General features: G+C 41.3%; 1 protein-coding gene across 3 annotated transcripts in view; it reads left to right on the forward strand.

Moving 5' to 3' along the window:
• Positions 1-223: 223 nt before the first annotated feature.
• The window catches only part of HERC2 (HECT and RLD domain containing E3 ubiquitin protein ligase 2), a 111,552-nt gene continuing 94,834 nt past the window's right edge, over positions 224-16,941 (forward strand). For all 3 annotated transcript variants that reach the window (XM_080585489.1, XM_080585491.1, XM_080585490.1), the window contains exons 1-3: positions 224-379; positions 770-886; positions 11,292-11,406. In XM_080585489.1, coding sequence (XP_080441615.1) covers positions 815-886; positions 11,292-11,406 — 187 coding nt within the window. In that variant the 5' untranslated portion in view covers positions 224-379; positions 770-814. The remainder of the gene's footprint in view (positions 380-769; positions 887-11,291; positions 11,407-16,941) is intronic.

Below are 16,941 nucleotides of genomic sequence, written 5' to 3' on the forward strand. Positions count from 1 at the left end.
AGGCGCTTTAACGCTTCAGGCCTTGACCATGCTGGGGGGGGATCGGAGGGGGGGTGCTGAGGGGGACCCCCTCCCTCTGCGCACTGCCCATCTATCTCCACTGCGCCGCTCCTCTCTATGGTGCGGCCTGCTCGGGGCAGGATGTCCCGCCTCTCCCTCCCCTCCTGATTGGCTGAGGGCCTCTGGCGTGCACAGGGGCCGGGCGGAGAGGGGGCCGAGCTTCCCCAGCTTCCAGTGTGGAGGGAGGGCGGGCGCGGGGAAGGCAGGGCCCGGCGCTGCCGGCGGACGAGGGGGGGGGGCGGGCGGGCGGGTAGCGGGGAGGAGGGGCGAGGATAACGCGGGGCCGAGCGGGGCGAGGAGCCGCCGCCGCGGGCGGCCGGTGAGTGCGGGGAGCGGACAGCGCCTCCATCTGCTGCGGGGAGGGGGGGACACAGAGATCCCCCCGCACCCAGCCCCTGGATATGGCGGCGGCGGCGCCCCCGGTGCGGGGCGGGGGCCGTGCCCGGGCCTCCCTCCCTCCCTCGGTCCCTCCTTCCCTTCCTCCGTCCCCGAGGGGCTCTGCTAGGCCGCCCGTGCAGCCCGGGGAGGCCTTCCTCGGGTGCCAGGGGAGGGGGTGGCCGCGGGTTTCCTCCCCCTTGAGGCCCTGGGGGGGGGTCTCTTGCACCCTAAATTATTAAAGACCCAAGGGGAGCCGCCCTCATCTCGGCTAAAATAACCCCGCGCTGTTCGTTTTGCATGCCGGATTGTTATTTTTCTCCTCCTGTGGCAGGTTGGGTTGCTCGGCCAGCCCGGAGAGGAGGCTGGAGAAGGGAAGATGTCTTCTGAATCTTTTTGTCTGGCCGCGCAAGCGAGGTTCGACTCCAAATGGTTGAAGACAGACTTACAGGTGAGGCGTTAGGGGCTCGTGTCGCACGGCGGTGACCTTTCAGGATCAAGGATGCTTGGGGGCTGAGCAGCTGACAAACAGAAAGCTGCAGCGTTGCTGATGAGATGGCTTACTGAAAGAAATACGTGCGTGACATAACACTGCACGTGAAGGAACACTAAATTATTTTGAGCTGCAAATAGATCTGTGTTGGCAGTCCAGTCTCCTCTGCGTGGAAACAAGCTGGACTGCACATGTGTGTTATTTTTGTGGAGTGCCAAAGCACACACCTGTGTACGCAGCATTACTGTTAGAACCGAGTTCTTCCTTTATGCTGCTGCCAAACTTCTTATCTGCAGTGGAGTTGGTGGTTTTAATGCACAAGAGAACTGATGGGAAAGACGCTGGAAATTAACTTTAAATTTTAAAGAGTTCGGATTAGCTTTTTCTGCAGTTGTTTGGGTAACAGGTGTAGGCTTCCTTTAAATTTTGTCCTTTTCCAAGGGAATTGATTTTGTATTGAGTCTGTCAAAGTGATGTGGTTTAAATGGTACTGGTATTTGTTGAAATGTACCAGTGTAGGGTGAGTTTTGCTTTAGAAGATGACATGTTTATTTATCAAGATTGTGCGGTAGAGGATTGTGTGGTAGAGGAATGATGATATTATCATGTTTGCCCAATTCAGGTTTGAAAACTAAGAGGAAAATACAGAGAAGTTAAAGTGGTTTGGGTCAGTTACGTTTCATTTGGATGAAATGGGTAACTAGAGTAAGTCCTTGTGTTGTACATCTTCCTTCCTCTAGATGTAGCATAGAGATACCTTACTTTGAACAACCTTTGCAAGTTCTTGTTCAAATCTCTGAAGTTCTTTTTGGGACAGGCCAGCTGGTGTTATTCCTTTGATATAGAAGTATTTATTTATTAATTGCATTCTGAATGACTTTACCCAGGGGTACATCATGGATGGGCTGAATGGTAGAGTTTAGCTGTCATTGTGTCCAGTCAAAGGTCTGTTCTATGGACTTGTGACCCAAAAGCAGCCTTTTTCCAGTATTTTACGTCAAACAAGCTAAATCGGATTCTAAAGTGACAGGTTTTGTATGTAACCATCAGGGCTCTACTATATAATGTAAGTGCCATAAAATTACAGAGGTCACTCTTGATTTGGCTAGTTTAGTTCTGTCTCTCATTTTCTTATCCTTTCCAAAGCCAAAAGTTTGGATTCAAAGTTAGATGTTTTGGCTAAGGAGGTGAATACACTTAGTACAAAAAAAAATTGAAGATGAACATATCCGGAATTATAGAAATACTTTTCTAGTCACTGGAAGCTTAGTTATAGATTACAAATAAGTTGCTTTGACTATTGTAAAATTATAGGTGAAAAAATGGCTGTCTGTCTGTAATGACTGCTGAGTATGAATTGCCTACTTCCATATTATACAAGGTGAAAAATGTGACTCTTCATGTGATTTGTCATATTTTTCCTCTCTGTTGTAATGTGTTTTTTTTTCTACATCCCTTTTTTATGCTTACATGCACTGTTGACAGGAAGGTTTCAATTGCCTTAAGGATTATTTTCAACTGAGTGTATAAAATGCAGTGAAATACTTGTCTTTTATGGGATAGTTGTATAGTTAATGGGTTATAATAATGCCACTAAATAATAAAAATCTTAATTTGTAACAAATCTCTGTGAATAAGTTCTTTTATGAAAGTTCTTTATGAGTAATAAGTTAGACTGTAATTGCCAGGGTACTCCCTTTGTTTTCTTCTAATCGTGCTCTAGCCAAAATAATGAGATTAATGAAATAAGAGAACAGTAATCGTTTGTGATCTGCTGGACACAAACATCGCTTCTCTGGAATGTGAAGCGTAGCCAGACCACCAAGGTATAATAGTTTTCTTACTAGGTTAGCAATTTTTGGCATTAGGCAGGTCCTCATCACAGAACTCTGTGTAGATGTATCTGTATTTTACTTTTTATTAATTTTTAAAAAAAGGCACGTGGCTCTTGATTTACTCTTTTTATTGTATTAAATGGCAGATGTCTTCTGTCAAGTAAAGGGGTTTGAGGCTATGGGGAATTTTTGTATTGCATGATTGACTATTGTGACCTAGCTACTTGTGAAATCTCTTTGTAGACATAAATCTTGTATCACTTTGTTCTGTTTGTACCAAGCATGCAGATTTCCTGCCTTGTATGTCTTTTTACCTGCTTACTGTAGAAAGGCCTTGACAGTGTTCAAGATACTATCAACAGAAATTGAAATTATGATAATAATACCTAGGAGAGCTTTGAACAAAGGCACGCTGATTTAAGTGAATGGATCAAGCTGACTACACGTTACTGGTTAGAATTGACTCTGAAACTCTTCACTTTGCACCTAGATTCATAATTTCTTGCTTTACAGTAGTCAAAGAGCATGTTGGTGGGATTCCTTGGAGAAAGAAAGTTATACTGGAGAGTTCTTAACCTTAGGAGACATACAGAGTCCTTAAAAATAATTTTCTTAGTCCTTAAAAGTACCTTTGTTGTTGTTGCTCTTAAATAACATTCTTTGCTGTTGCCTAATTTGAGGGTTATAGCTGGAATTGGAAGGGAAGCATTTCTTCTGGTTGATGAGCAGTCTCCAAAGTCTGACTCCTCCATTTTTCTTGCCTCTGTTGCCAGAGGCTCTTTATTTAGACTTGATGGCTGTGGCAGTCGTTGTGGATTAGAGGCACTGGAATCTCTCTGATGATCATTGGGTTCTTTTTTGACTTTAGCTCAAGACAATGTTGCAGTACTAATGTAATAAATGATACTATAATGTTATGTGCATTAATAACAGTCTGTAATGTAGCGGTATTAATGGAATAAAATCCATGTGTCGTTCTTTTCTTAGCATGGATTGTGTTTAATCACCTGTGAGAGCCCCTGTTCCAGCTGGCATTCAGGCCAAATTTAAGTATACTTACTGAGTTTTGGGGTGTTAGTGTTAATAGACAAAGCCAGCGTGGTGTAGCATATTATTACTGTTCTTAAGAAAGTATCCGAGCCCTTTTGTAGTAACAGCGAGCCTTTAGCCTCCAGGAGCAACTGACATGGTGTGGAAAGTTGGTGGAGACTATATATCTTGATGACAGAATTTTTGCTTCTGTTAATTTCTCTGAAGCTGATTTAATATTATTATAGGAAGCCAAAATGCTCTATAAAGACTTAAGTGCAGCCCACAACTATGTCAGGTCTTTTTACAAACTTTGTAATTAGTTGACTGGTTGTTGTATGTTTTATACCTGCTAAGAAAGTCTAAAAAGTTTAGGAAAGTCTAAACGCTAATTTTGTAAATTGTGTTTTATTCATGTTATTAACGATTTTTGTTAGTTTGTGAGTTCCTGTTGGACCAAAGTTAGGCTCTGTGTTGCCTGAAAAGACAAACTGCTACAGTAGCTGAAAAATTCAGATCAGCTCAGTATGAGATTGCATCAGCAATACAGTATATGTAATGTTTTCTTATATGCATGTATCAATAATATAACTGCATAACAGCCAAGTAATCCTATGAAATAATAAAACTTGGAGTTGCTAGAAAGGTTGGATTACCACTCACTACGTTTTATTTTAAACATTTTATATTTTTGGTTTTGTTTTAATGCACATTAAAACACATACCCCTGTATATTACTAGTAGAAACCATCACACGTGTAACAAAATCTGTTTGAAATGGGAGATTGTGTTCTAATGGCTATTCTAATGAAGGCATCCCTCTTAAAAGGAAAACATAACAAAATACAAATGGTAGGGAAGATTAAAGTTGTTTACTTAAACCTAGATAAGCAGTTTGCCAAGTCAATTCGAGCTTAAAATAGTGCCATTTAAGTGAAAGTACTGCACCAGTTGTTTAGAACCTGATGCAGAGAACTTTAATTAGTGATGGCCGAATCATGAAAAAAATAGAATCAGTCAGCTAATGAGATGCATGCGTGCGTCTGGTGCTTATTGGTCTGCCCATTCTGGATCCTGCAGAGGACTATTGTGCTTAATAGCGGGGGAGAAGGGAGAAAGGCTTTCGTATTCTTGTAGCATGGGAAAAAAAAAAAAAAGGAAAACACAAAACTTTAAGCAATAGTGAAAGGTGCAAGGGCTGTCTACAGAAAAGAACAGGATGGATTTTCATCAGTTTTCATTCAGTTTATGGTTGGTAGGCTACTTCTGTCTTCTTTTGCCACAGAGATTTGAGAGATCTTTCTAAATTGAAGTAGCCACCTATTACGGTTTTATTTGCCGGAAATCTTTTCACCTTCCCCCAAAGTTAAATTTGGCATCCGTATTTTTGTGGAAGGCCAACTCTTCTAGCACCTAGGTCAGTATCTTTGCTGATGTAAATAAATGATGTCTTGACTGTTAAGAAGCTAGTGAAAGTTGCTTTCTTTGTTTTGTTGGTTTCAGAGTCGTTTTCTCAGTTTCAGTATGCTGATCAAAAATGGAATGTAAAACTGCAAATGAGAACTCCAACTTAAGTTTTTAAATGTCATGAAATTTGTAATGGAGAATTTTTAATATCTAAAAAATGAGGTAATGTTCTCCCTCTAAAATAAATGATTTCCAGAGGAGGGATGAGGACTGGACTTTACATGGAGTGATAGGTTGCAGAAGTTAAACTCAATGTTTGTGCAGGTATTTGGGCTTAGAGCTACTGTTCCGCAAATGGAGGAAGTTAGAGAACTTCTCTTTCAAGTTTGAGGGTAAGACTTAGTTTTTCTTTGCTTATGACTGTTAAGTGTTACTAAAATTTTGCAACAAATGGAAGCCTGGTAGACTGTCAACAGGGGGACATTTCTCGTTTGACCCCAAATCTGTTGAAGTGATACAAGGCTGCTGGACTTTACTGTCTTTGTCATCAGAGCTTTAGAGCAATATGTTAGACCTAATGATGTTCCACTGTGCCTTGTATGGGTGTGATTTGTGGCATGCTTTAACAGGGAAGGAGGCTAGGACAGAATATTGAAGACAAAAAATGAAACGCAAATTGAAGGGATTCAAAACAGTGAGAACAGTGGAAAGACTTAGGAAAGCACTTACTGTTTCTCCTGTGATATTCTTCTGTTCATGTGTTGAAAGAATATTTTTCATCTATTTCTAAATAAAAATGTATTTTAATGTAGCCTTTAAAATGCAACCAATGGCTAATGCAGAAGTAACTGAGTGGAAGAACAGATTTCTGTCCACATCCCACCCCCCCCAACTGCTGACAGTTCTGAGGTGAAGATTATTAAGTAGCTTATATTTTAAATCCATATTGACGTTTTGTGATTATCTTCTATTTCCAATGTAGTTGTATATTCAGGAATCCTACCTGAATCAGACCTTATGGTCTTCTTTTATGTTATTTTCTTTCACTTGCATCATTTTTCTTGAGCTCCGTTTAAGTTTTGCAGAGGCTTCTGTGCTTGTTACAGGGAAGTTTATGAAACCACATCAAGAACGTGATCTGCTAGAGCAAGTGGAATAAGCATTGTCTGATTTTGAAAGGTTGTCTTAGAACCAAATCACAGCTTCTGGTGGTTTCTAAAGTAACTTACTGAAAACAAACCTTGTAGTGGTGTTTTGAGGATTCTCAGAAGCTTATCCAGTTGTGGTTGCAATGTTTCATTTTCTAGAAACGTAAGGAAATGCTAATGCCTTGTTCTGTAGAGGTAATGGCAGGAAAGGGATGTATGGGGGCAGAATTTCACTGCCAGCCCCGTTGGAGAATAGGAACAACATATGCTAGCAACCAAACTAGAGATCCCTTTGACTTAATTAAATCTTCTACTAGACAGAGTAAATTACAGTTTAACTGTGGAGATAAGATTAGCAAAAGATTTAGAGTGGGGGCTGCTCAGTTTACAATACAGTAAAAGTTCGCTTTGAAGTCTGTTTAGGCCCTTGCTTTTTTGACTTGGGTAAGTGATCAGGACTGAGATTTAGGTCTGTGTGGGAAGTATAAATTTGGCTAGGTGCATGCCTTAGAAGCGCAGAGATCAAGAAGATGTGGTCTAGAGATGAGAACGTGTAATAAATGGTGGAAGCAGGTTGGGTTTGTGAAGGTGAGGTGTAAAGGAGATGAAGATACGTGGTCTTTCCTGAAAGGAAGTTAGGAGGTGTTATGGGAAAGATGAGGGAGATTTGGGGGCATGGGGAATGCTACTGGATACGATGAAATGAGTAGGGAGGCTAAGAACATGTGCCAGGGCTGTAGGGTACTGGTTAGTGGGGATGGAGTTATGCATTGCTGTCATCTCAGACTTGGGAAGCAAGTGTCCGGGTGGTGTGGCAAGCAGGTACTTGGGGTCCTTGTGGTAAATTTACAGAGCATACATCTCTGCAACTGTTGACAGTTGGAAACATTCAGTGAGAACTTATTCTTTGTTAATTTACTGAGTTTGTCAAATGAATCCCTTTATACATTCATAAATGAAGTTACTAAATTATTAGAGGGAAAGATGATCGTGTGAATCAAACAACTAGTGGGTGGGTGTTAGACTTGTACTCTTGTACTTGCAATCCCAGTATGTCAGAAACAATGAAGAGACAGTAGATGTAACATACTCCTGCAGAATATTTGTGAAAAGTCATTGTGAACAGCGCCCTCTTTTTTTAATAAGTAATTTGCATATTTAAGTAACTGTATGGCATGCAGAGGTCCCACAATACATTTAAAGTACTAAATTCTGTTGGTTAATAATTCATTTGTATTAAAACATGTCGGCTTTTCTGATCCTATTATTCTGTCATGTTGTGCTTACATGTGCAATGTGCTAGCTGGGGAATGAGGTGAGAAAACCTGCAAGATTGACAAGCCAGGAATGCATCAGATTTCCTGACAAGTCTTAAAACACTAGAAAGAAAGAAGGCAGGATTGTGTAATCAAAGCAGAAATTTGACCATAGAGTTGACTTATTGTTATCTTCAGCTGCTAGTGTCACAGAACCACAGGACGGTTGAGTTTGGCAGGGCCCTCTGGAGGCCACCAGGCCCAAGCCCTGCCCCAGCAGGGCCACCCAGCGCAGGCTGCCCAGGCCCATCTCCAGGCGGCTTTTGGAGATCCCCAAGGAGGAGACCCCACAGCCTCTCTGGGCAGCCTGTGCCAGGGCTTCTCACCCGCACAGCACAGAAGTGCTCCTGGTGCTCAGGGGGAGCCTCCTGGGTGCCAGTTTGTGCCCAGGGCCTCTGGTCCTGGCACTGGGCACCTCTGAAGAGAACCTGGCTCTGTTGTTGCTGCACTCTCCCTTCAGATATTTGTTGACGTTGATGAGGTCCCCCTGAGCCTCCTCTTCTTCAGGATGAACAGCCCCAGCTCACAGCCTTTCCTCATACATGAGCTACTCCAGTCCCTTAGTTGTTTTCATGGCTCTTCACTAGACTGTTTACAGCTCATGTCTCTCTTGTACTGGAGAGCCCAGAACTGGGCCCAGCGCTCCAGGTGTGGCCTCACTGGTGCTGAGCAGTGGGGGAAAGATCACCTCCATCAACCACTGTCAGTGCTTTGCCTGATGCAGCACACACCACAGGCCTTCTGTGTGGCAGGCGCACATTGCTGGCTCATGTTGAACTTGGTGTCCAACAGGACCCTCAGGGCCTTTTCTGCCTAGCTGCTTCCCAGCTGGGTGGCCCCCAGCATGTGTGGATGTATGGGGGTGTTGTTCCCCAGGTGCAGCACTTGGCACTTCTTGTTGAACTTCATGAGGCTCCTGTCAGCCCATTTCTCCAGCCCGTCGAGGTCCCTCAGGATGGCAGCACGACCCTCTGGCATATTGGTCACTCGTCCCAGTTTCTGTGGGTGAACTGAAATATGAAGGGAGTTGTGAAACTTCTGTTACGGTTCTGGAGTTTTGGGATTATGTCAACAAAACTTCTTGAACAATTTACCCCTTTAAAATTAACCTTTGCTTCCACTTCTGACTGTCACAGTGGCACTGTTTAATGCGTTTGCTCTACATTGAGTAGGTTAATAGTGACCCTGTTACAGTTGGAATTGAGTTGCCTGCAGTCACGACACATGAACTGGTTGTAAGTACGGTTTCTTCAATGTCCTTTCAGGCAGTTGCTTTGATTATTGCTACAAGAGAAGTCCGATATTCCTTTACTTTCAAACTTGTCCCTTCCCCCTCTCCCCCAGCGCATATACCACTGGCAAAATGTTAACGACAGCATGAATGAAAGCAAGTTTGTTTTTCTGAGGACTGCTTGTAGCGTAAGCTTCCACATGACATATTTGGAGGAGGAGGAGGAGCGGTCTCTGACCTGTAATCTCAGTGGTTGCTTTATCTTTGTGCACCATAACAAGAAAATGACTGATAAGAATTTGAACACCAAACCCAAGGCAGAAGAAATTTTGTTTACTCTTTCAGTTTTTAGCTGCTTGAAGGACTTGCATGAGCTTTGTGCCATGCAAAAAGATTAGAGGTTAAAATGGAAAAAATTCTTTTCATTCTACTGTAGCAGTGCTTACAAAAGTAGGAAGTTTTCCTCATTAATATAATGTTGCGTTATGAAGAATCATGAGTTCAAAGGCTGTAGGTTTTTTAGTGTGTAAGTTTAAGGGCAGTGAGAATTATTTTCCATACCAGGGTGATGTGAGAACATAAAATATAAAAGATGACAATTTAATAGACAGAAGTCTTTACTTGGTGAAAATTGTTATTTTTGCAAAGACTGTTTTTGTAATCCATCCGAAGAGTTGCTGCCTTTGCTATTTTTCAAGCTTGTGTTTTGCCATAGGTTAGCATTGAGCAGGTGAACATAGTAAAATAATTAAACATCTTCTATGCAATAGGAGCCAAAAACAGCGAAAAAGAAAACGTATCACTGAGAACTGGGAAAAATAAATTCTTTACATGTCCCAGTAAAGACTATGCCCACATCAGATGAAGGAGAAAATGAATGCCTGTGTCTTTGTTGAAATATTTATAGACCTAGAACAATGCAAGAAATTCAGTTGGTGGAAGAGGATTTGTTTTGTTTTGTTTTTTACATTGTTGAAGTGCAACTTTAGTTCAATCTATTCTGTTTTTTTAAAATTTAACCCAAGTGTAAAGTTTTTAGGAAAACCCAATCTCTGCAAGAGGCCCATGTTCTGTCTAGCCCCAAAGAACAAGGAATGTCACTTTCTTTAAAGTATTGTCACAATGTAATTCTGGTGCGGCATAATTGGTAAATTGTGGATGAGTTGAATAAGATCTAGGTCAGACTGTGTGATTCTTCTCTCTATTACCCCCCCGAGGAAAGGAAGTAGCAAGTGACAAATACATACAATTTGTCAGCCCGTACTTTGGGTAAAAGAAAAGGAAATCATTAATACTTGTTGGAGTGAATTTCTGGCTTATGCAATATGAAGTCAAAAAGCTAATGTGGTAATTTAGTATGCTGCAGTGGTGTCATAATGTGCAACCTGTCTTTAATTTTTCATGTTACTTAGATTAGCTGGGTCAGCAAATGACTTCCCTGCAGTTGGTTGTGGCTCTTAAAAACTGTAATCTTTAATAAAATATCTTTAGGAAACTGATCAAAACAAAGTACAAGCAGACTTCTGTGGATAAAGGCAAATATTAACAGCAGTTGTGTAACTTCTTTGTGTTATTCCTCCTCACTTAAAATGCTTTGGACTTGAATGTTAGTTACATAACACAAGAGTGCTTCTAAATAAGCTTTCAGCATTTTTCTTGGATGTCTCCGCTGCACCGCTCTGGCATGCTGAAGGAATTCTGTTTGCCAGTTTACATTTACTCCACTTCTCCCTTCTGCTGTATGGTTGCAAATTCTAGCCTGGTTATTAAGGAATTCACTGGAGAAGTAGACGCCCGTTTTGCAGTGTTCTGTAGAGCAGAGACCACCAGCAGCAGAGGACAGGGTATCTTGGTCATTAGGTTTCTTCAAGGGAGATTGACGTCGTTGGTAGTTCCACAAGTTGGTGACCTTCGTGTCACGTACTCTGACCGAGTTCCACGCTCTTTAGTCGCTGGTTTGGAGAGGGGACTGTAGTGACTTCCCCTGTGCTTCCCCATTTTGTGACTTCAAGTAGCCTCAGTTTACTGGATGGCTGTTCCCAAAGGGGAAAAGGGATCCCCCTCCCCCATTTACCCAAATTACTGCATGATGTCGTCTTGAATGTGTGGGTATTTCTGAGGTGACCAAATCATGCTTTTGATGAGAGTTACTCACCAAAAGCAAATTCATCTCACCGTATTTGAGTCTACACAGGCAGATCAGGTAGAGCTTTTAATCTGAAAATAGCATAGCTAGAGAAGCAGAGATCCTGAAGATCATCTAAGTCCCTGTCAAACACACACAAAGAATTTGCCAGTGAGGTGACATATGGTGTTTTTTAAAATTTCTTCTGTGTTGGCTTGAGGGGAAAAATGCAACTGTGTGTAACTGCATATAACTTTTTTTTTTTTTAACAGCTTGCTTTTACACGAGATGGACTCTGTGGCTTATGGAATGAAATGGTAAAAGATGGGGAGATTGTATATCCTGGAACAGAATTAACACAAAGTAGTGAACTACCTCCAAGAAAAGGTATGTTTTTTTTATTATTTTTCCCTTTTCTTGTGATGAAAATGGAATTCAGAGTTCATACTGTAAGAAAGCTTTGGTTTCTTGTCACGTGTCTATACAGTTTGCCAGTGTTCATATTTTGAGTTAAATGCAATTGAAACTGATCTCTTTTAAAGTGTGCAGGAAGGTAATGTCTGAGCCTTCAAACGAAGGCTTAAATCTGTTCCAGTCTCTTTAAATTAAACATAACCACTCGTGTTATGATGAGCAAGGCTTGGCAGTGTCCTTTTGTTCATTCTCCTTGGTGTGTTTACAGCTGAGGCCTTTGTCTAAAGGAAGTGGGCTGAGGAAGGGGTAAAGGTGATAGTGCTATTTCTAATTTTGTTTATAGTCTTCATGAAGTGACTAAAAGGTCAGCTGAAAACTGACCACAATCCAACTGTACATGTGCTTTTTTTGTCTTTTAGTTTACTTTAGGGCAGGTCAAACACTGCAAATCAAATGACAGAGTAACATATCTATTCAGATTAATAATTACATGCTTTGATTAGAGACTTGCTCAATATTTTGCAAAAGGAATAGAGAATTATTAAGGTCTGTCATTGGATATTCAATGATTTTCAGCTTTCTGAAATACCTGGTTTTGGCATTCCATGTAGTTTTGCCTTTATCAATAAGGGGGTCTGTGGAAAGTAGCAAAAATTTTCTTAAAAATGCAAATGTGCAGTTAGCACAAATAGCACAAGTATCCTGCCTTTTTGTTTCTTTGGAGGGGTGAAGTGTAGGTCCAGTAGAGTGGAGGTCATGTCTGTTCTTTTCTGCAGCTGGAGTATGTTTTCTACAGAAGTACTTCTAAAACATCTATTCTTTTGAAAAGCTACAGTAGGTTAGAAAACTTTAAGAGTTAAGAGCCTGAGAAGGCTATATTCAGATCAATGTATGAATTCTCTTTCAGTGTAGTTAGCCTTCTTAAATGCCACTGTGCTGGACTACATGGTTTGTAAGATATAACTGATTTGCTTACTAGACTTGAACTTTGAGAAGGAAAAGTTAATCAAGGCTATTTCTGGTCAGCGTTGATCAGGTTGTACGTTTGATTCTGTTAGGCAGTAGTGAGTCATGAAACCAGAAAAATTGATGGTCATTTTGCAGCTCAAATTGAATTTCATGAAATGAAAATGTGGAATACTTCAGCCTGTTTAGTTAGTAGTTCATTTTTTTTTTTACATAAATGATGTACAAATCGTTTCAAGAGGAAAGGGAAAAGTGCATGCCAGTAACTAGATTTATGTAAATCCTACTGTTTTTATATGAAAAGCAATATATTTTAATATCAATATTCGGATTATGCTGCTATATCGACTAATTTGGAGATGAGGGGTTGCTGTAAGTAGTCCTTTTTATTTAGTCTGTTTTAAGAAGTTTTGATTTTGATCATATGTTATAATCCCTTTTACTTCACTAGTGCTATATCGTTCTCTGCTAATGCTGCCTGGGCTGCTCGAAAGAGGCGCTTCATTCTTGCAGCGGGTAGTCAGCAGAGGCAGTAGACTGGAAGACCATGTTATTGATAGTGAAAAGCATTCCTTCTCTTTTCTAGGAAGAAAATGCAAATATTGCATTTGTTTTCCTTGTTAGCAGAAACATTTGTATAGGAATAACCTCTTTGTTTTTTCTTCCTGGCACTTTCAGAAAAATGTGTGTGATTAATGCATCCAGGGAAATGAGTTTGCATGTTTCCAAGTATCACCTAAGGGCACAGCTGTGACAGTAGTGATGTTCAAATTCAGGTGCACTTGCAGTATGGCATGTACTTAAAAGGTAGTCAGGCTGCCAGCAGGAAATTGGATCCGTTTAATGTCTGAAAATAGTAAAAAGTATTAAATAATATTTTTTTCCTATAAAACTTTAAGTTAGGAAGCCATTACCGTACATTTTGAAGATGTCAGTTGACCACACAAGTCCTTTTTGTTTCCACAAACTTGTGTGTAAATGGAATTCCTGTTTCAATTAGCTATTTTAAATAGGGTAAAACTATAAAAATTATCAACTTCATGCCTCTGTCCTGTCATTGGTAAGCACGGTGGGTTTCCTCTTCTCTTCTGTTGTGCCCCTTACCTGAAAGTTGGATCTTTGTCTGTCAGCCTGGTGCTGTTGAATGCACGCACCTCACTCAGCGTTGTGTCTGCAAATAATGATCAAGGCCAAATGCCCAAGTGATTGCAGCAAGGCTGGCAGAGCTCAAACCTTTGTAATGGGAATAACAGTATGTGGGAATTGGTTATGCTGGCTACTGTTCAGACAACATGTATATGAAGCTGTAGCAGTGAGCAGGCACGCCGGCTGGCTCCTGCTTTGAGCCTCCTTTCCCATATAGGAAAGAACTTTTTAAAAGTGCCTCTTTTCTCTTCCTTGTTTCTGCCTTCAGCAAGCTAGTTATGTTGGCTGTACCCAGTGTCTCAAGCATTCAGTACTCAGCTGTGGATTATCATACTCTCTTTGCAGGACAGGGGAAGTCCACAGTCATCCTGTTGGACAGTTTGACTTCAAAGCTACAAAATGCTTTATTGCATGTTCAACAGATTTTTAAAAATCGTTTAAAAAGTAGTATACCCCAGAAGACAAACTTTACTTCTGATTAGGGTTGGGAGATTAGAATTTTACGTCATCTGCACTTCTATACCTTGGGGGCTGTGTAAATATGATTTATAAATGGTTAGGTATGCATCCTTCCTTCACAAATAACAATCAAAATTTATGTATATTTATGTAGCCTATATCATGTAAACACTTAGCATTTGGGCTTTTTAGTAAGTCTTCCTCATCCCATGTAGTAAGGTATAGTCATTGTTGTCCTTCCCCTGATCTTTTCCTTTGCAGAAGTCAGGAAGAAGCTGGACTTAAAAATATGTGCATCCAGTGTCAGTGATCAAGTCCGGGGCAAGTTTTCACAAACATGTTGCTTGCAGATGCCGCAGATCTCGTTAAGTTGCTGATCCTCTGAAGGGTTGGTGGTCATGGGAAAAGGAACTGTAAGAGAAGGCTTGGCTGTTTAGGGCTTCATATGTTAGTGCTGTTATCTCCTAGTCCGCTCTTTGGCGGAGAGAACTGGTTATGTGCTATTGGTATTGAAATATTTCCTCGATCTCAGATTACCAAATACTATTTTAGAGTAGTTGTGAAACGCAGCCCGTCCTTAAAGCACACTGTGTAACTTGTGCCTTGTGAGTGGCAAGGTATTTGTAGCAACATCTGCTGGGAAATGGTTGCAGGCTTTTTTCCTTCTGCTGAGTGATTCCTGACTCTATCAGTTGTTGGAATTCAGGAGCAGCACAAGGCCTTCCTGTAGTAGCTGCTTGAGGCAGTTATGGTGTGCCAGTTACATTCCATGTTCAGTGAAGAAAATAAGGCCCACCTTTAGCTGCTTCCTTTCTGTCCCCTCTTTATGCGGGGTTAGGCTGTTGCTGTGCAGGACTGAGCATGTGGAGAGTTCTTGTGCTTTGCTTTGGAGCTAACTTCTAGCTGAGGATGATTACTTCAGTTGCTTCGTTTTCACTCTCTGAGCATACCTACCTCATCCTGGAGGCTTACGATTATAAACCAAAATAGAGTTAAGAGAAAGTTCATTTGGGGAACTGTAACACAGGTGTTTTCCCCCAATACATTCCTCTGTATTCACACTTAAGTCTGAGAAAAATGTTGTTACAATAGGCTGTCACACTGCCACCTTTTTTTTTGTGTGTTCTTCTGAAAACTGCCTTATTGTTATTTTGGTCTGTGCTGGCTTTGCTCAAGATTTCTTCCTTCCTGCCCCCATTTTCTTTGGGGTTCCCTTTCTGCAATCCCTTTCTTTAAGCATAACTGAGCTTCCATGAATATGAAATCTGTGCTGCTGCTTTTAACTTAGACTGATACCAGCATTGTCCCTACAGAGAAAGTGGTTTTGTGCAAGTATAGTGAAACCTTTGTGAAACAATTTGTCATGGGCTTTTAATGTGGTTTTCTTTTTTTTTTTCTTTTAGCTCAGCTCCCTCCTTCTCCCCCTACCTTCCTTTTCTGCTCATATAGAAAATTAAAGAAACTCCTCCTAGTGGATTTGTGCATGTTTAATGTCAAGATTATTTGTGTACGACACAATGCTGAAGTTCCAACCTGGGCTGGGACCTCATCTACTTGCAGCGAGGGACTAAGTTTGTAGTCCTTTGTTGTCATCCTTTGCCAAGGATCTGTTAGAAAGCATAACAAGTTCTCTCGCAGCTCTCTGCAAAACATAGTGTCTTGGCACAGCACCCTTCTACCCACTGCCTGAAATCCCAGCAGCTCCTGCGGAGCGTGTCTTTAGATGTGTGGGTGAGTGGAGAAACAGCGAGAGCATGGTGTTATTGTGGGAATATTCTGAACTGCTCTGGCTAAACAGGGTGCTTGGTTTAAATGTATAATGGGATTTGTGCCTTCTAATGTTACTTATGCCTCGGAGTAGAACCAGCTAAATTCAGTCATCTTTTGGACACGTTTTATTATGCTGATGACTGCTGGACTGTTGGATGCTTCTTGGTATTTGAGGGAGATGGTTGTACTTGGTATAGTTTCCACTTGAAAGTGGAGTATCCACGCTGCTTTATACTGTGCTCAGGTGACCTTTGCTATCCCTTCCTTAGCCCACAGTCTCAGCTGCAGCAGGCAATGTGCAATTGTCTCTTGTTTTTTTTTCTCTTTGCCTTGTCTTCAGGTGCCCCCTCCTGAGTGCTACTGCATGTTGCAGGTTATGAAACGTTGGCTTTAATTTAAAACTTGTATGATTAAGGCAGCTTAAAAAAGCATGTTTTGGGAGGTGCTATTGTCTGCAGCCAAGGAAATGTTTAACAAATAGTCAATCACAGATCCAGTTACAACCAGATCAGACATACATTTTTTTCTTTAAGCCAGATGGAGGAAATAGTTGAATGTTTTTGGAAATTGTACTGCTTGGCGTGCTCTGAAGTAATGAGACCCTTTGATATCCAAGTGGGATAGGTGCAGTCAGATGTGTTGTATCTAGCTGCAGCTGTAAACCTCTTGCTTACTGTCATCTCCTGAAATGTGCTAGTGCAAATGTGTGTATTTGGTGATGGGGGGTGAGATAGAAGGAAAGACAAAATTCTAATTCCTGTCTAGATTGTTGTGGCCAAGGCTTCTGGGAAGGAGTCTGTGTCGTCTGGGTTGGCCGGTAGGAGTGGAGGACCAGTAATTTTTAAGAGCCTGGTAAAGATGTCTGGGTCTAATATCTTCAAGGATAGCTTGCAAATTGTAGTATTGAGAAATCTGGGGGGATGTTTTTAGAAATGAAGGTTCATAGTGGGAAAGGCAGTTGCCTGCGAGGTCCTGAATTGCAAGGCAGTCTTGCACGTTGAACTGGCTGGAGGTAAGGAAATGGAAATCCATACAAATAAGGAAAGACTTCCAGCTGCCTGGTTCTACTGTGTTTAGCAAATTGGGGCTTTCATGCAGTCTTTGATTACAGAGATAAGTGACTAATGTCTGTTTTCTGTCTTCATGAAAGTAATCTTAAAAGGATTG

Source organism: Anser brachyrhynchus, assembly GCF_964034855.1.
Source record: "Anser brachyrhynchus genome assembly, chromosome: 1".
NCBI classification, from domain to species: Eukaryota; Metazoa; Chordata; class Aves; order Anseriformes; family Anatidae; genus Anser; species Anser brachyrhynchus.